The 19,720-nt window shown below is 35.3% G+C and overlaps 1 protein-coding gene across 2 annotated transcripts in view; it reads left to right on the top strand.

Moving 5' to 3' along the window:
* Nucleotides 1-19,720, top strand: part of LOC135652771 (uncharacterized) — a 52,683-nt gene that overhangs the window by 22,035 nt on the left and 10,928 nt on the right. For both annotated transcript variants that reach the window (XM_065174000.1, XM_065174001.1), the window contains exons 5-14: nucleotides 2,671-2,780; nucleotides 2,881-2,958; nucleotides 3,060-3,166; nucleotides 8,416-8,510; nucleotides 8,596-8,708; nucleotides 8,811-8,914; nucleotides 8,986-9,063; nucleotides 9,208-9,286; nucleotides 14,735-14,903; nucleotides 15,770-15,840. In XM_065174000.1, coding sequence (XP_065030072.1) covers nucleotides 2,671-2,780; nucleotides 2,881-2,958; nucleotides 3,060-3,166; nucleotides 8,416-8,510; nucleotides 8,596-8,708; nucleotides 8,811-8,914; nucleotides 8,986-9,063; nucleotides 9,208-9,286; nucleotides 14,735-14,903; nucleotides 15,770-15,840 — 1,004 coding nt within the window. The remainder of the gene's footprint in view (nucleotides 1-2,670; nucleotides 2,781-2,880; nucleotides 2,959-3,059; nucleotides 3,167-8,415; nucleotides 8,511-8,595; nucleotides 8,709-8,810; nucleotides 8,915-8,985; nucleotides 9,064-9,207; nucleotides 9,287-14,734; nucleotides 14,904-15,769; nucleotides 15,841-19,720) is intronic.

The raw sequence follows: 19,720 nt of genomic DNA, 5'->3' as shown, positions 1-19,720 counted from the left end.
TGTGTGCTTCGTCCAAAAGATGCAAGGTATATATCACGATAGACATTTATTTTCATCACACCATGATGCTATGCCATACATTAATTTTCTTTTCTCCTATTGGCTGCAACTGTTTATAGTTTTGAGAAAACATAACATTTTATTTGGTAATCAAGTACATTTGGATGACACAGCTTCCTTGGTCCATCTATTGATTTTTAGTAATTTTGAATTGATTGTTAACGTTGATAGTCAAGGACAAGCCTTATCCACATTATCTTTTCAAATCCACCTTTTCCCTCTAATACTTATAAAGAGATAAAGTTGTTGGTAACTTGGTATAAACATGGATTATAATAAATTAGTAGTGGGTTTAAATTAGAATAAAGAAGTTGATGTGAAAGAAGCAAAATAATATAATGGGAAAGTAAAGGTTGTGGAGTAAAGGTATTATGCAGAAAACATCTAATTATGAACTTGTATGATGTTCTTTATATTTCACCTCATATAAAATTTATGAAAAGAACAAAAAAAAAGTGTATTTAGGAATCGGTTACCATGATTACAAAGAAAGGAGCCTCAATGCTTTCTTCACTTTTGAATTTCAATATAGAATATAGTTTCTCTCTCCTTGTACCAAGGACTGTTCGTGGAATGGTGGCAATACTTATACCTTTTTGGCATAACAGAACAGTGTTTTTAATAGGCACTCGAGTGAGGCGTGATGAGGATTGAGTGCCTCGCATGACCTCCAAGCGATGTGATTCATTGAAGCACTGCTTGGGCACTCGCTTGAACCCAGGTGCCGGGTGCCTCGAGTGATCGCCTGAGTGAAAGTTGTGTAGCACAAGAGATTGGAATAGAAAGGGGCCCAAGTGAGGAGGGCACTGACTTGAAGGCGAATACAATGGAATCGATTAGTGCCCGACGATGGATGGGAGGGCAGAAGACATAATCGTTCATCGGAAGAAGAAAAGCTAGGGTTTTGAAGGAAATGGAATTGGGGGACAATAGAAGTTGATCCCTTTTGAACGGACGTGAATATAAATGCAATAAGTAGGGCACTAAGTATTAAATCGCAATAAGCGGCATACTTGGTGTCAATTTTGTTGCGTCAAGACGCCAATTGACTCACCCTATCGAGTGGGATTGAGCTCAAATTATGTGTCAACTCAGGCATAGCAGTCAAAGAATCACATCGCTTGGAGCTCAACTCATATCTAGATTTGCTTGATCTAATGTCATATGGAAGATTTTGAATGGTCGAATTGGGACATGATTATATGTACATTGATATGGAATCAACCCATTTAGGTAAACCTACTGTTGCTTCTCAAGGATAATAGAGTCATTTCAAGCCAGCTAAAAACCCCATATCTGCTTTACTGCATTCCTCTCGTTGATCTTCATTTCCTGTAATATATATTTCAAGCCGGCTATATGATTTCAATTTGATGTGGCATTTTTATTTTTATCATCATATTTAGCAATCGTAATATATATTTTAATATTTTAATATATTAGGGTGCCTTGCTTCGCTCGGGCAGGCGCCTAGGTGAGTGCCTCGGGTGTTTTGAGGCCTTGGCACCTAGTGCTTTTAAAAGCACTGTGACAGAGTTCTGTGCTATGCAGGTAAATGGACCCATTTGTTTGGTGGCAAAGGCTTATTCTGGCCTGGCCATATGTCTGCATCTTTGTTGTGGATCAGCATGACTTGTGCTGATATCTTTTTGACCTGGTGTTTTCTAACTCTTCCCAATATGCACAATAATTCTTTCATCAAACTTCATCTTGGCATAGTTATTGCATACCTTAGGCATGTCTTAGATTGGGCTAGCTGGTAGGTTGATAGCCAGGTTTGATAGAATAGTTTCAGCTGGAGCTAGACATGTTAATTGCAATGTTACTTGGCATGGTTGGAGTTTTGGAGGAAGAGGAGAGCGAGGAAGAGAGACATGCAGAGTAGAGAGATGCACCGGAGTAGTTTTAGTAAGGAGCTAGACATGACAATAGAGTAGTTTTTGGTAAGATTAGGATTGTGAATGAATGATCTTTGGTTTAGCTTTCTAACAAATTGTGTATATTGTGTATAAATCTTTACTTTATGAATGCTTGGTCACCATTTTCCCTCTCAAAGATTAGATCAAGTCATTCTAAGAATATTTGTACTTTATGTCCACTCTATACTTCCAGCTTTTAGTAGCTTAGACTTGCTATTATCTTCTGTGATTCCTAAAAGGTGGATTTTGGATATTATGTTAATCATTATGAATTTTCTATGATCTTTGCTTCACTTTCATTTACTATCATGACCTAGAATTCCAATAACTACGTAAGGTTAGGAGAATGCAGAGAACTGGTTGTGCTTATCACTTTAAATAGCTGATCTACCTATGCTTATGTGTTGCAAGTACTTGCTTGACACTGGCTTGGTCCCATTGGATTAATATTTCATTCGTTGGTCCTCATTTCTGGTTTTCCTTCTCTTCTTGGGTTATCACCAGTAGAATTTTAGGTCTTTTCTTTTGTTGCTTTAATTAAAAAGTTATATCAATATGCCACAATTGTGATGTATCTTCTGGCAGGCTGATCCTCTCCATAATTTGGTTGCTTCTGGTGTTAGATTAGTCATTTCATCAAGATGTTTTGGTTAACTGTAATTTGACATTATGCAAATGTTCATAACTGTAGCTACATTTGATCGCTCTGGGAGGTACGTTATAACGGGTTCTGATGATCGACTTGTGAAGATCTGGTCAATGGAAACTGCATTTTGCCTGGCTAGCTGCCGAGGACATGAAGTGAGTCTTCATGGTTTTTCAATGTATTTTATCTTTGACTGCAAGATTTTATATTATTTTATCTTTGACTATCATTCTTTATTTTGTCTGTGTCATGAAGGGCGACATAACTGACCTGGCTGTCAGTTCAAATAATGCTGTGGTGGCATCTTCTGCAAATGACTTCATCATTAGAGTTGTCAGTTCATCTCATCATCTATTAATGTGCTGTTTATGTTGAAATTTCAGCTTGATTTGCGTGTTATCTCAAGTGTTGATAGTTTTACCTTGTCAATGCAGTGGCGTTTACCTGATGGACATCCAATATCAGTGTTGAAGGGGCATGCTGGAGCTGTGACTGCTATTGCCTTTAGTCCCAGGCCTTCGGCTGTTTACCAGCTGCTTTCGTAAGTTCTTACATTATATTGTCTACCGATTTATGCCTCTTTTGAATCTTTGGCATTTAGGATATCCAGTTATGGCCCTATAAATCTTACCTTTGTGCAACTTGCAATATGATCCTCTTGAAAATTTTAGAATTTACACTTGTGTGTTTGTTTCAAATTGCAGATTTATCTCCAAGATCCAGTTTATATTTTGCTAACTCTGTTGATGAAAACATTCCAAATTAAAATGTGAATTGAAGAATTTAAATGATTAAACTCATGTATCTATTATGATATTTTACCACCAGCAGAACCTTTATTTACTGAACAAGATAATGGCATTCTTTAGAATTGCTGGCGATAATATGGAAGTAATGTTGCAATTTTCTCAGTGAGAGCTTGGTGTAAATCAGAGCCTTCACTATAAATTGATGACAATTTTTTTTATTATAATGCCTAACTGCTTGTTTATATGAGTGATAAAAATTTGGAGCATGATGTTGAGTATTTGGAAGAGATCAAGCTCACAATATAACAATTGCTGTGGCAATGTTAGTCATCCTTCCTTGATTATTATTTTTATTCAATTAAGCTACAGGTTTCTATTTGTCCCTTAACCATAAAAGTTCTTGGGCAGTTGCTCAAATGACTACTCAAATTTTCATTTATTTTTTAAAGTGATACCATGTTTAAATCAAAATATGATATGTTTATGTTTGCATAATCTTAGCTACTTTGATAATCCCAAAAGTCGAAGGATTTACAAAAGTAAAAGTATTTTGGCCTATCAAACTTTGAATTGCTCTTTTTAAAACCTTGCTCAGTTTTGAGAAAAATAGACATTACAATTTTTCCTGATCTACTAATCTTTTCACAATTGTCTTTCGTTGGAGGATATTGATTGTGGCCCTTGCTTCAGGAAATGATTGTTGCAACTTCATTCTGGGGATCTTTTATAGGTTGGAATTATCTAGTTCAAATAGTTAGGGCTTGGCAAAATAGTTGTCGTTAAAATATTGCTCCTATCTGAAGAGGGACACTAGAGGTGGAAGATGCTTTGCAGTGGTTAAGCTAAGTGGTAAATGGATTCAAATTTGGATGGATCCCCAACTTGATCAATTGTTCAATTTCTCTTTTTAGTCTGTTTCAAGTGTACTTCCTTATCTTTTTGAGGCTTGTTCCACAGCTAACTAATTTGCTTCAACCATGCTGTGGCATGATGTTTATAACTTATGGAGCTCTAGTACTCTAAAATGGCTGTTGGACTTTCCTTGGTTTAGTGAGCTACTCTCTCTCTCTCTCTCTCTCTCCTTTTCATTTTACCTATGTCAAAGGGCTCAAATAAAGAGTTTATGGAGGTTATCTAGTTCATGGTTCGCCTTTCCGGTTTGTACCGATGTACTGACCAGCCATTAGTATGATATATACCGAATTGTACTGATGTACCAACACAAGATATAGTAGGGCATATAGACAAATTGGTATATACCACCCATACTAGTTCCCTATCGGATTGATACGTACCGCCCATACCGAGCGGTATACTATGGTACGGCAAACCTTGTTATGGTTGTAGTTATCTTTATAGCTTCTTTCCAGTAAATTTCTTAAGTAGGTAGACATTGCAGTTTAGACATGATAATTTGGAATTCTCTGTTTAAAAGGTTGTGTTATGTTGTTTGTTGCCAAAGACAGAATTTGTTTGGACAATCTTCTAGTTGAACAAGGTTGGATGGTGGGGCTAGTCATGCACTTTTCTTCTTACAATGATTTTTTACTTGGCTCCTAGGTTCTTTCTGAAGCTAAGGAGCTTCTCTCTTCAGTCCTAGTCTTCGTTGCTAATTGATTGTTTTTCAAGATCTATGGTGAGATTGGAGGTGTTATTTTGTAATTTAAGTTTGGAGAAAAAATTGGGTTGGCTCTGAAATTTATTGTGTTGGAAATTGTGGAAAGCCAGGAATGCTAGAATTTTGAAGAACTTGAACTCTGATCCCCTTGATATCCATAAGGAATTGGCATTTCCATTTTGCATGGAAGCTTTTATGCCAATGAAGATATTTGCTGGATTTTCTTTTAGTTCTTTTTTTTGTGGCAATGAAATTTGTTGGTTTTTTGCTTTTTTACCTTTTGTAACTTGTTCATTTACTCATGTATCAGAGTATACAGGTTTTTGCTATGTGCATTAAGACGGAAAACTATTTGTATTTTTCCCCTGAAACCTTCCTTTTTAATTTGGACCAAAAGTCATATTCTAATTTCACAATGTATTTTCTTCAGCATACAGTTTTTGAAATACCAAGTAAATGACATTGGTTAATCAAAGTGCATATATGTACGGGTACCTGTGTCAAATGTCATTGGACTTGTACATATCAGGCTGGTATGGTATTGTAACCTTCAATATGCCGACAAAAATGAATACTTAAAAATTGATTATTATTCTAGTACCCTGGTCTTTGCACTGGTATCCTATGGTGGTAATGGTCAGTAAGGTTTAAAATCCTTATCCTGTTGGTTCAGGATACTACTGGTCAGCACTCTGACATTCAGTATGTGTTGGTACCAGTAGGTACCGCCAAGCCTAGAGAGAGAGAGAAGGGATGAGGCTGAAGAGGAGGAACAGGAGAGGTGGCAATGTGGAGGTGGTGGTAAGGACAAGGAGGACTTGGATGAAGAGACAGTAGCATAAAGGAGGAGGACAAGGAGGCTGCAAAATAGGAGAAAGAGAGGATTAACAAAAAACAATTGTCAGTAGCTGTCAACAAAAAATAAAAACATAAAAAAAGGATCTGGTATCAATTCACTGTGCAGTACACCTTGGTACTGCTCGACCTATCTCAAACTGAGCCATGGCTTGCTACGTGAGCTTATCGACCAATAAGCTTAGTTTCAAACAGAGCCATGGCGAAACTATCCGGTCCTTGTACCAGTTGGCTGTTAGATCGATAAACATAAGTTTTGAAATACTTTGTCAAGGAGAACTGGACAATCATTAGATAGATGGAAAAGCAGTGATTAGTTCTGGAACAGTTTGGTGCTCTAGAATTTTTCAGAGTTTAATCATCTTGCTGCATTTTTGTTTGTCTTAGGGATTTTGAGAATATTGTTACTACAGTGAAAATTATCCTTTTCCACCACAGATTGGTATTCAATTTATTACTTTCTATTAGTGATTCCGAGTGGTATAGGTTGAGATACTAAGATATGCAATTTTAGTAATACTAGGAGTAAACTTGAGGACATAGTGAAGTAGGATGGACAAGTCTCAACAAGTAACAGTTTTTGTTATCTTGGATTGATTCAACATAATGATGGAGAAATTGATGAAGATATTTTCCATGAAGTAAAGACTAGATCGTTAAGGTGGAGAGAGGCATCAAGAGCAGCTTTGTATAATCACTGAGTACCTTTTAGATTTGAAGAATAATTCTATAAGGTAGTTGTTAAACCAGTGATACTTTATAAATTTGAGTTTTGAGTAGTTAAAAATGACATATGTTAGTATGGAAATATTAAGAAAGATAGTAAGCAAGATATTTTTGTTTAAGAATAATTAGGTGTAGTTTAGATAAAATATAAAACAAGAAAAAATCATTTAAGATAGTATGAACACACTCTAAGAAGACTTATAGATGCTAACTATAAATACAGATTTAAATACTCTTAATTTAGCTAAAAATATAATTTTTTTACATAGCTCTATGACAGCAATAAATCCATTTAAATGACCCCAAATAATTGGGATATTATGGCCTTGTTGTTGATTTTGTTATTACTTTTCGTTTTGCTTTTGGAATTATGAAGCTCCTACTTTGAGTTATACTTGAGTTAAGATTTCTATTATGGGTTAGCTTGGGATATTTGTTAAGTCATTCAGAATTAACTTTTGTAAGATCTATATCTTTTTAGATAGGATTTGATAGGTTGTATTTTCCCAGATTATTCTGGATCAAAAGAGCTAGATTGCTTATACTTTTATAAGCTTATATGGAGGCTAAGCCCATTGATCTATTAGATAGTTATGTTGAAGATTGTGAGAAAAATAATGAAAGAAAATGAAAGCCAGTCATTTTTATTCTTTTTCCTTGTAGGTTTATGTTTCTTGTTAGAAGCAATCGGTATCTCTTTTACACATTCTAAACCCTCCTGAAACTTATTCAAGTTATTCTTTTGCTAATCCTAGAATTTTCAGTTGTATCAGCCCTAGATCTTGTCTGAGCATGCACACAGTGATAATTATAGATTGGTTGCAGCTAGCTTGCCTACAATATCATGCCTTTTGATCAACCACTTTTCTCTAGTCTCATATCTATTAAAAACCTTCATAAAATTGCAGACATTACTATAGTTCATAAAAACACAAAAGTGCACTGACATCAATTCAAATCTTTCTTATATTGGTCTCGTATGCGACATTAGTTCAGCACCTTGTTTAACACTGAGATTCAGCCATAAACAATTCATAAAAGCAGCCACTAATTTCTATCAGTTTTTATTGAATTTTCCATTTCTGCGGTCGACCACATGGTACAAAATAAAAATCCATCTACCTAACATCCTAAAAGTCTTATCCCTATAAGGTTCTGCCCACCATTCATTATATGAATATTTAAAAGAAGGGGTCCAAAGTTAATGCTAACTTTGGAGAGTTACTGTACTTCCATCAGAATGCAAGAATTCTTTTTCATTTACTGGAAACCTGCAACGAGGAGGCCAAAAGGTCAAAATCCAAGGACTCCATCTATGAGTGTGAATGAGAGAATTGAAGTCTAAAATTCATGTGAAGTAGATAATATGCTTGTCCCTAGTGTTTTAGGTGACTTTAAAAAAAAATTTGTTTTTCTTTTAATTTAGTTCCTCTTGTTGCTTGAGTTTTATAATAAGTTAATAAGTTATTAAGTTTCAGAACTTTTATAAGTTAATAATAAGTTAATAAGTTTCGGAACTTTTATAAGTTAATAATAAGTTAATAATAAGTTATTAAGTTTCAGAACTTTTATAAGTTTATAAGTTTTATAATAAGTTAATAAGTTGCTTGTGGATCTAAGTTAATAATTTTCAGAACTTTTATAATTGTTTTTTGCCAATATGTTTTCATTTTCACTTTTGCTTAATCGTAAAATGATTTATTTGAATCTATTAGCTGGGGCTTTTGAATCTCTTATGCACCTGAAACGTTATTTTTGTCATAGAAATTATATAGTTGTACTCTTTTCTCTTTTCCAATATTGCATGTTCTTTTGTTATTAGCAATGATTCTGATTGAACAGATCGTCTGATGATGGTACATGCCGTATCTGGGATGCCAGGCAGTCACTTGCCAAGCCACGAATTTACATCCCAAAGCCTCCAGATTCTTTAACTGGTTAGTTTGTGATTATTTTTTTGAAAAATATGTTATGTTGCTCAACTTTGAGATTTGAAGTTACAATTGATGAAACAAATGCCAGGAAAGGGCACTGATCCTTCTAGTGCTGGTCAACAAACACGTCAAATCTTGTGTTGTGCATTTAATGCTAATGGAACCGTATTTGTCACTGGTAGCTCAGATACATATGCCCGGGTAAATCTTGTGGCTCGTGTACATTATCTAAAGATTGGTTTTAAAAATTATGTTGCCAAAGAGTTCTGATATATGACACCTTATGTGCAAGTTGTTTCTCAGGTATGGAATGCTTGTAAGAGCAACACTGATGATTCTGAACAACCAAATCATGAAATGGACCTTCTATCTGGTCACGAGAATGATGTCAATTATGTGCAATTCAGGTGAGTTTATTTGGTTAAAATGTGTTTATATTGCTAGCTGTTCTGATCATGGTTTGTTTCTCTTCAATCAGTGGCTGTGCTGTGGGGTCTAGATCTTCGATAGCTGATGCTTTGAAGGAAGACAGTCTTCCTAAGTTCAAGAATTCCTGGTTGGTTTATGTTGTTTCTTTCCACTGTCATTTAATTTGTTCTGTAAAGCAATATTCTTAGTGGATTGTGAATCTTAGGAGCTAGAACAGATATGCCAATTAAGTCTTGCTATCAATATTAACTTGAAGTTCTTTTTGCTGCAGGTTCACTCATGATAATATTGTTACCTGTTCTCGTGATGGCAGTGCAATTATTTGGATTCCAAGATCTAGACGATCTCATGTGAGAAAATCTCAATTTTATCATTTTTTGTCTCCAAATTTTTTTGTATACTATTTGGTCAACTTGTTTTATATTGCAATAAGGAAAAGATGCTTATTAGTGTTATGTTTGGTCTGAGACGTTATTTATCAATGTTTTTTTCTCTATTTCTTGGGTAATGTCTTCTGGATTTCTTATTTCTCCTGTAGATAACAGAATTGGTACATTTGTCTTTTTTCTCAATTTTGTACTAGATCATAAGATATTTCTGACAACAGGTTCAGTTTTAGCTATTGGAGTTCTGATTTAAAATTTTGACTTTCAGCCCAAGTTTGGAGTTTTCAGACAATGAAATTAGTAAGAAGAAAATGAGATATATGAGGAAATAAATAAAACATTTTTGACTAATTGAAGTAAGCCAATTTCATATAAAAAGAAAATACAAGCTTGACATCTAATCTTTTAATCAACTATGATTGTATCATTAGTATGTAATTAGAGCATGTAATATAGTATAGAAGTAGATCTTGTTCAAATATCAAGGTTGAAGCTTTCAGAAGAATAAATGAAGGATTTGTTGACTAGTCATCTTGGTCCTATTTTACATCAGAAAATGCAATTTTGTAGGGATCGGTTAGTACCAACTGGTATTTACTAGTCTAGGTGTAAAATAGGATGTGCACCATGCCTTTTTGGAATGGTGCGATTCGGTTTACATATATGTACATATTTAAAACCCTGTGTTTAGGGTGTCTCATGCATTGCAAACATGTGAATCGAGAGTTGCTTGCCCATCATTGCCCACCACTAGAACGATACTTCTTTGCCTCCTTGCTTTACATATTTAGCAAGTTACTCAACTTAAATATTTATCTATTTAGCAAGACTCCTGATGCCCCTCATCATTATGACCATCTTGTTTTTACTCTATGAGTAATATCTTCATCAATCTCTTTATCTTGTTAAATAATTGATCCAATATACCTAAAACTTTTACTTAAAGAGATTTCTTGTTTATTCAATTTAACTATATTCTTTTGTCTATTTCTAGAATCATTAAGATTACATTTTATATAATCAGTTTTAGTACTACTTAATCTAAAACTTTTAGTTTCTAAGGTTTACCTCCGTAGCTTAAGTTTATAATTAATTCCACTTAGGTTCTTATCAACTAAGATAATATCATCAGTAAATAACATATATCAAGGAGGTCTATCATGTAAGTAACCAATAAATTCATCTATTTTCAATGTGAAAAGATAGGGACTTAATGTGAATCCTTGGTGTAATCCTATGCTAATAGGAAGCTTTCTAAACACATTTCATATAGTTCTAACATCAGTAGTTACATTATCATACATATCTTTAATAACATCAATATAATTAATGGATACACCTTTCTTCTCTAAAACCCACCATAATAAATCTCTATGAACTCTTTCATAGGCTTTTTCTAAATTAATAAAAATCATATGCAAGTCTTTCTTTTTCTCTCTATACTTTTTAATTAATTGTCTTAATAAATAAATAGTTTCTATTGTTGATCTTCCTTATATAAAACGAAATTGACTTTCAGAAATATTTGTTTCAAGCCTTATCCTACTTTCGGCAACTCTTTCCCAAAGTTTCATAGTATAGCTTATGATTTTAATTCCTCTAAAATTTGAATAATTTTGAATGTCACTCCTATTTTTATAAATTAGCACTAAAAAACTCTTTCTACATTCATTAAACATCCTTTTGAATTTTATAATTTTGTTAAATAAGTTAATTAACTAAGCTACTCCCTTATCCCCTAAATTTTTTCAAACTTCAATAGGCATACCATCAGACCCCGCACTCTTAGTTATTTTCATCTTCTTTAATGCGTCTTTTGCTTTATTAGCTTTAATTTTATGAATAAATGAATGATTATTAAATCTACCACTATTATTTATCATTAAATCAAAGTCCTATGTGGAATATTCATTAAATAATTTATAAAAATATTTTTTTTATCTTTCCATAATCTTATTATCATTAACCAATATGTTTTGATATTCATTTTTAATGCATCTAATATTACCTAAATCTTTGCCCTTTTATAGCTTTAGCAATTTGATATATATCATTTTTCACCATCTTTAGTACCTAATTTATTATAAAAATTATCATATCTTGCCATACTAATCGCTTTTTTAGCCTCTTTTTTAGATTCTTTATATCTTTTAAATTTTTTTTCTCATTTTTATAATTCTGTCAATCTTTAAAACACAATCTTTTAGTAAAAATTATTTTTTGAACTTCCTCGTACTACCATCAACTATCTCTTAAGGTTACATCTGTACCTTTAGTTTCACTTATAATCTCTTTGGTTAAACTCCTAATTTTATTAGCTATTGTAGTCCAAATAATATTAATATTATCCTCATCAATGTTCCAAGTCACTTCCCTTTCCATCATATTTTTAAAAGTGTTTATATTATCATCTTTAAAACTCCATCTAGTTCTAGTAATTTTATATTATCTTTTTTTTTATTTTCTATAGTAAATATCTAATATCATCAACCTATCATGATTCGTCAAACTTTCGTCAGGTATAACTTTATAATTTTTACAAATAATCTTATCTACCTTTCTAGTGAGAAAAAAATCTATTTGACTACAATTGTGACCACTCTTATAAATAATTAAATGTTAATCTATCTTCTTAAAATAAGTATTTATAATTATAAGATCATATGAAGTTGCAAAATTCAAAATCCGACCATCATCTTCATTTCTCTCCCCATAACCAAAGCCCCATGTTATATACATCATATGTTTTCCCTATATGACCACTTAAATCTCCTCCAATTATAAGTTTTTTGGTTATAGACATTTCTCGAATGATATCATCTAAGCTTTTCCAAAATTTTCTTTTTGTTTGGTCGTCCAATCCTACTTGAGAGGCATAAACACTAATGACGTTTAAAAGATCTTGTTGTTTCAGAAATTTTAAAATTATAATTCTATCTCCAAATCTTTTTATATTTACAACAGTGTTTTTAAGATCTTTATCAACAATAATTCCTACGCCATTTCTGTGTTTAACTTTTTTAATATATCAAATTTTAAATCCAGTACTATCAATCTCTCTAATTTTTTTTCTTACCCACTTAATCTCTTATAAATAAATAATATTTATTCTTCTTCTGGTCATAGTGTCTGTCGATTCTAATCCCTTATTTGAAAGTGTTCCTATATTTCAAGAAGCTAACCTAACTCTCTATTCATGGACTAACTTCTTTACTCTCGTTGGTCCAAAACAATGAGAGAACCCTTACCTACTTGCAACCACATCCGGGCGCTAATGTGATGGACTGCTTTCGGGCGATCTCCTAGCCCACTGTTTGCAATTCGAGACACCTAGGTGGTGAAGGTGCCTTGCATCATTTTCGGATGACGACCTAGCTCTATACTGAAATCGGTTAAGATCTATGTTCATGAAATCTGACATGGTTTTACGTTGGTTATTAGTGACTCAACACAACCCTCGACCTTTTTCATCTGGGCTTGGAACTAGCATTGGCAATGTTAGGAAAGAAGTTAAAATATTCGAGGGAAACCCCCAGAATTGAGTCAATACCATATTGGTGAAAACTGACTTGAAATGTAAAAAAACATTTGTTTTTGGCATGATTGGTCAAGTTTGTCAAAATTAGCTAAAAATAATTGAAAACACATGTTTTTGACTATGATGTATCTGAAGTTCAGATGCCAAGAGTGTCAAAGATGCTGGTTGCTGCTGGGCACGAGTGTGGAGATGCCAAGAGTAGGTGTCATTCTTACAGGAGAGGGGAGCATCATGTGAGGTTATCTCGTGCATATAGAGGGCTATTAGAGGTGGCACTAAAGAGAGGGTGTTGTAGTGTCAGAGAAGTGTAGCTCGTCAGAAAGAGGGGAAGGAAGCTAAAATGGGTAACAATTTGGGGCGGGGGTTTTGAGGTCCAGGGTTTGGGGGTGAATTATGAGGGGAGGTTTTAAACCTTAATTAATTGATTGAGCCAAACCATTTGGCTCATATAGGGAATTGAGCTCAATGTGCATGGACTATAATTAATAGATCGAACCAAACTGTTCGGTTCATTTAGGATTGGATCAAATCCCTTAAAATTGGACCCATGTGCCTGAGTCAACCTAGGTGTGTGCCTTGGCCACCCAGCGGCCTGGCCCATGTGCTCACCTAGGCTGGTGCCAAATTGAGGCGCTCGGGCCTCACCTGACCTCACTCGAGGGCCTATCAACATCACTAATCTGAACTGGCCTAAATTTTTGGATTTTCATTGAAAGTGGTTTAAATGGATATTTTGCGGCAGACTTTGACCATACAAAATCACTAAAGTTAACCTGATAGATCTTGTATGTATGAAGTAGAAGGATGTTTACCTATGTCTATGTTAACCTAATCTACATGATGTATACTTAGTGTAGTGATTTGTGAGTGCTTGCCATAAGTAGGTCACAAAAATGGGACAAATAAGAAATTGTAGAAAACGAATTTTATATTAGACTCCATTTGCATACTGGGCGTAAGGTTCTTGTGCTTTTCAATAGAAAACTTACTACTGCATGATATCATACTTAGTATAAACATGAGAGCAAGGATTGCCATTTTGTGTACCTGGCTCGTTTTGGAGATATGTTGTTGGATCAGTATGTATCGGTCAGTAATGGTGTACTAACCCATGGTACATCGGTATTTACTAGTGCTTTGGCAAGAAAATGAGGGAGAAGAGGAAGGGGCGATTGAAGAGGAAGGAAAAAAGAGGAGAAGCAGCAGCGGTATCGACATTGAATGTGAGACGAGGGCTCATGTTAATTTCTATTTTAGGATTTTTCTGGTCAAGTTGGACAGGTTCCACCATGATTTTTTATTTTTTAAAATTATTTTTATTAAACTGGATTGGACCATCCGGAATGGGGTTGGTTTCTGTACTGGCCAATGCCCAGACCAGTACATATCACCTGTTTCATACCATATCGAGTGGTATAGCAGTGATTGCATGAGTGTATATTCTGCTTTAGTTTCTTTGCACTCTTTGTATATAGCTTTATTAACTATATTTTGGTAAGATATAGTGTGCATGCGTGCAAGCGTAGGTGCATGACAAACCAGCAGAAGTGCAATTATGTAAGTTGAGAGAGAGTCAGATTACCAAGTACTGTTGGACAATAGGTGTGGCAATCATGTGGGGATTGAAATAATATCTGATTTCAGGTTTGAATTGAGAAAACATCATTGTAAGGATAAGTAGGAAGAGAAAATTAGGTTATTCAGAACTTGTAATTAGTTTATTCTTAGCATGACTAAAAATTGTAGGTAATCATGATTAAATATGATTGATTCTATTAACAAAGTTGCTCTTCTTCTAATTACTCTATGGTTTTCTCTTTCTTTTTTTTTTAAGCCCTTTCTAATTGTTTTCAGTTCCTTTTTATTTATGTTAGGGGAAAGTTGGCCGGTGGACTCGTGCTTATCATCTTAAAGTTCCTCCCCCGCCTATGCCTCCACAACCTCCACGTGGCGGTCCACGTCAGAGATATCAACCAACTCCTCGTGGTGTTAACATGATAGTTTGGAGTTTGGATAACCGATTTGTGCTTGCTGCAATCATGGGTTTGTTCTATTTTTTTCTTGTTTCTTAAGGATTTACATGTTTTTAGTGCTATATTAACTTAAATTCTCTCTGATGTGAACCATTTGTAGATTTGTTTCTATGTTTAGAAAATTGGGACTCGTTCTAGGCCCATGCAGGTATGTACTTGGATGGTATGCGATGTAATGGCGGATGGCCTTTTTAACATGCTACGGCCTGGCCTATGGCAGTATGTGAGGGGCATGCACACCTAACTCATCACACACATGACATGTTATAGTGTTGTAGTACTCGAATCTCCTAGTCAGCCAATACTAGATTTTAGGCACTGTTTTAGGACAATATAGGTTTAGAGAAAAAAGCTTGTCAACAGGTATGGAGTTAAGGATGATCTTTGCATCTCTCAATTCATGTAAATTTGAATTTATAACTTTGTCATGTTTAACTCAATTAATCCTGATCCAATATGAATTTGAAACATTTTTTATGTGATTTTTGTTATCTAAGAAATTGATGGTGGGTACTTCGTTGATGGCTATTAATACTGATTATGTTGTGTCACATGTTGGTCTTGATGTGCTTTACTTTTAGTTAATAAAAGACATTAGGAGTTTAATATGTTTAAATGCTTCTTATTTGATTTTGTTGGTATTTTGTTGCTCTGTATTACACATTTTGATAGATGTTATATATTTCTTGATAGCCTGGTAGTTTTCGTTTCATGGCAATCATGTCAGTGTTTTCTCATCTGTGTAGTATGGTTCTGAAATGCTACATATTTGTCCTGGGGTTCCCCACTGGATTTACATTTTACCATTCTGAATCTGCCTTGTTGGATTAAAATACTATTGCTGTTTTGTTTCTAAATGTAAATTACTTTCTTCAGATTGCAGAATATGTGTTTGGAATGCTTCTGATGGCAGCCTGGTTCATTCATTAATTGGTCACCAGGAATCTGTACGTACCAAGTATTATCTTTTTTTGGATATGTATTCTTGACCATTCTAGATTTGATGTTGGTTATGACGAATTGCTTAGAATAATGTGTAACATTCATATGGAATTGAGCTATGGTGTCCAGCATATGTTGGAATGAGAATTGAAAAGATTTGGTCCCTTGTTATATAAACTTTCATAGTAAGGCTAATATTTGCTAGCCATGGGTGCCCAGCAAGCCAATCACGTGAGTAATGACACGTGTGACTTGATACAGAATCTTTTTTGCTTATTATATTTTGACATATATCACTTTATAACTATTGTATATATGCATATAAATATTGTGATGTCCTTGGATTTGTACAATGAGAATCGGATCGTGATGAGATCACGAAAATGAGATCGATTCACCTTTAAACACATATCCTAAATAATCCCGGTCATAGGTTACTCGAGAGGGACATCGTGATAATCGGACAGACTGATGTGCTGTATACCCGTCCATATGATGGATGCAGCGGGTCTCATAGCTGCTCGTGTAGGGACACTAGGGATACAGTACAGGTGCTCATTGGAGAATGAGTTCACTGATTGATCCGCTTACGGAATGCTGGATGGTTGATGATGCCTTATTATCAGACAGCGATTCCGTAGTCCTAGTGGTATATCTGGTCCTTAGACTTGAGACACCAAGGATGTCATGTATGAGTGCCCCACTCTTTGATACCAGACTTATAGGTTTGGCTGTCTCAGATCTAGTACAGCTGGTCATTAGGAGTGGTAGTCGACCTTACGAGGGCTATTGAGTGTCGATAGAGGATCATCCACTCTCGGCATCATGAGAGGAATATCCTATGTGTTCTTGCTCAGACAAATCCCTGGCCAGGGTCATTCAGGTTGAGAGAGAAAGAGTTCTCCGGGAGAATCCGATTAGAGCGAGACTCGAGAAGAAACCGTATGGGTCTGACAGCACAATGCTCGATATACGATCTCTAGGATATTAGATGGATGAGGGACTATAGGTACACGATAACTGAAGACAGACAGGTCCAATGGATTGGATTCCTCTGTATCGTCTGGGGACTACGGCATAGTGGCCTAGTACGTCCGTAGTCGATGAGTCAAGTGAATTATTACAGAGATAATAATTCACTGAGTTAGAAGGAGTTCTGACAGGTATGACTCACGGCCAGCTCGATATTGGGCCTAGAGGGTCACACACATATGGTAGGCATTACGATGAGTAGAGGTTCGGATATGAGATATCCGACGGAGCCCTTGTCTTATTGGATATCCAATAAGCCCCTGAATTATTGGATCCCATGGACGAGATCCAATAAGAGCCCATGAGAGATTATTGGATAGAGATCCACTAATCTAAAAGGCTTGGGTTATTGGATGCAGATCCAATACCCACTAGGCGAGGATCCATTAGGGTTTGACAGGGGACCTCTATAAATAGGAGGGATTCAGAGCCTCATAGGCTAGAGCCTTTGCTTGCCTCTCCTATTCTCCTTCCCCTCTCCACCTCAGAGTAGGCCTGGAGTTTTGAGGAGCGTCGTCGTAGCCCTGCTGTGTGGATCACCGCTAGAGCGGAGGACGCTTGACCTCCTTCACCCTCTCCTAAGGATCTGTAAGGAAACAAGGATATACGATCTATACGCAGTCTTTTCAGTTTCGCGGATTTTGCGCATCAATCTTCGCACGACGACGAACATCTCTTTGGGAATCGGGGATTTCGTTTTTCTTGTTCTTACGCTGCGCATGTGATGTCGCCCCCAAAGATTTTCCCAATAATATTTTCCCTTACAAGTTTGACCATAGTTGGTTCATAGTGAATTTCCAAGAAATTTCTCTTTTTATCCTATTAGAATCATAAAGATATTCTGGTGCAATTGGAATAACATGTAGATTTTATCTTTTTGTGGAAAGGTGCCCAAAGAGTTCTATTGATAGTTTCTTTTATTGTCAAAAGTAGTGAGGTTAATAATGATACACTTTTTGCCTAAGCTGTTTTTCTGCATGATAATGTCAATGCAACAGATTGATGTTCATTACCATCACTTTAAGAGTGAGACATTGGAATATCACTGATGGTCTAATAATGATGAGTATCTTTCAACATATATACCCTTGAAGATAATATGATGTGTTTATATGTGACGCTGTCATGTTTTCTGGTCTTACATGTTATCCGTATATTTCCTATTTTTCCTAGGATCTATGGTTCAATTAGATAAGCATGATTGATTCACTTGTGTTCATTAAGTGGTCCTTTTTATTTGTATAGCCTATAAATCCTAGGACCTGTATCTTTGCTACACAAATTTGAGAATCATCCTCAATCTGACAGAATATCACTTGATAACTGATGCAGTAGCAAGTGAATCTCTGAAGGATTTCTTAGATTTGTGCACACTGGCCATATGTCAACCAAATGTTTGGATTTTAGTATTCATTATATATTTCACCTTTTCAGATCCTACTTGTTGAGCTGGGATTCCTTGTTTTTTTCCCTATGTGAAGCATGGAAAGGAACATGAGACATGAACAAGACATGATGTTCATATGCTTAAACTGCTAATTTATGAAAAATATGACAGGGCACGCCATGGACATGACATAAGCGATATATTAGCATCTATATATCACCTAATATTAGATGTAGATACATTTTTTTAAAAATGGTTTTTATTATCATTACAATGGAATGTAACTTATAAGAAGCATAACTGTCATCAGCTGAATGCTTCAAACACAATTAGAAAACATTGAGATAATTAAAGTCATACTAAATTTCAATTGTAAGTGTATGAAGATATGTAAATGTATAAACAATACATTTTATATCATAGTGTCTGAAGTATCCAGCCTGCCATTGGAATGATTCGTCAAAAGTCAATGTTGGATGTAGACACAATGTAGACGTGGCAAGCATTTTGAAGTGTATGATTGGTAGATTTCTCACGTATACAAAAGTCTTAGAGATTGAATTGAAACTTAAGTTGTTACTTTAATGCTGCTGAAATATGAAATGTATTTTAATTTCGATTGTATCAACCAATGTAGACTGTGAATTTATTGGTTTCACAATCAATTGGTATGCAGCAGATTGGCAAATTTTGCCTAGTCCGAGCCCAGACTGCGCTTACCAGCTGGTAAGCTCATCACAATGGGCTTATGGGGTGGTAATTTGACCAAAACCAAGTTGTACTTGGCGATAAATGTACTTCATGGAATCAATACTGGGTTATTTTTTCTTGTTTTAACGAAACTGTAGAATGGTCACAAAGGTACCTGTTAAAAGCTGCCAACACTAACTGTTGTCTTCTCTCTCTCCCTTCCTCTATCTTATGAGGATTAAGCTAATCAAAACCAAGCTGTACTAGGTGATAGGCTCAGCGAACTTGATTTCATCCAACCAGTTCCTATCAGTCTGGGCATGAATTGGGATGTTGGTCAACCCTTTTCGGGGAATTCAGTCTGGTTTATTTATTTAACTGTTTAAACCCTACCTCTTAGGGTTTCCACTCATGCGGAGTCACAGAAATTCACCATTCGCACCGTCGCTGGTGGCATAAACTGTTTTAAGGTACCTGTCTGGCCATGAGCCAGCATGAATCTGGTACCAAAATTGCAATCATTGGATGAGCATACCACCCAGGGTTACCAGATATCTTTTTATAATTTTCTTGTTTCTGTAAAGTAGTTGTGTTGACAACCCCTCATGCCTTCTCTTTTCCTTCTCTATTGCATCCTCTTCTGCTTCTCCTTCTTGTGGCCATCACATCATCCTCTTCCTCCTATGCCTCCTTCAATGTGTCACCACCTCCTCATCCATGAGGAGCCACCTCCTACTTCCTGAACATGTTCTCGCCCATCTACCACCTACTCCTCA

The sequence above is a fragment of the Musa acuminata genome, chromosome BXJ3-11 (genome assembly GCF_036884655.1).
Source record: "Musa acuminata AAA Group cultivar baxijiao chromosome BXJ3-11, Cavendish_Baxijiao_AAA, whole genome shotgun sequence".
NCBI lineage: Eukaryota > Viridiplantae > Streptophyta > Magnoliopsida > Zingiberales > Musaceae > Musa > Musa acuminata.
The sequence above is the reverse complement of the archived record's forward strand: the minus strand, read 5'-3'. Positions and strand labels throughout refer to the sequence as shown.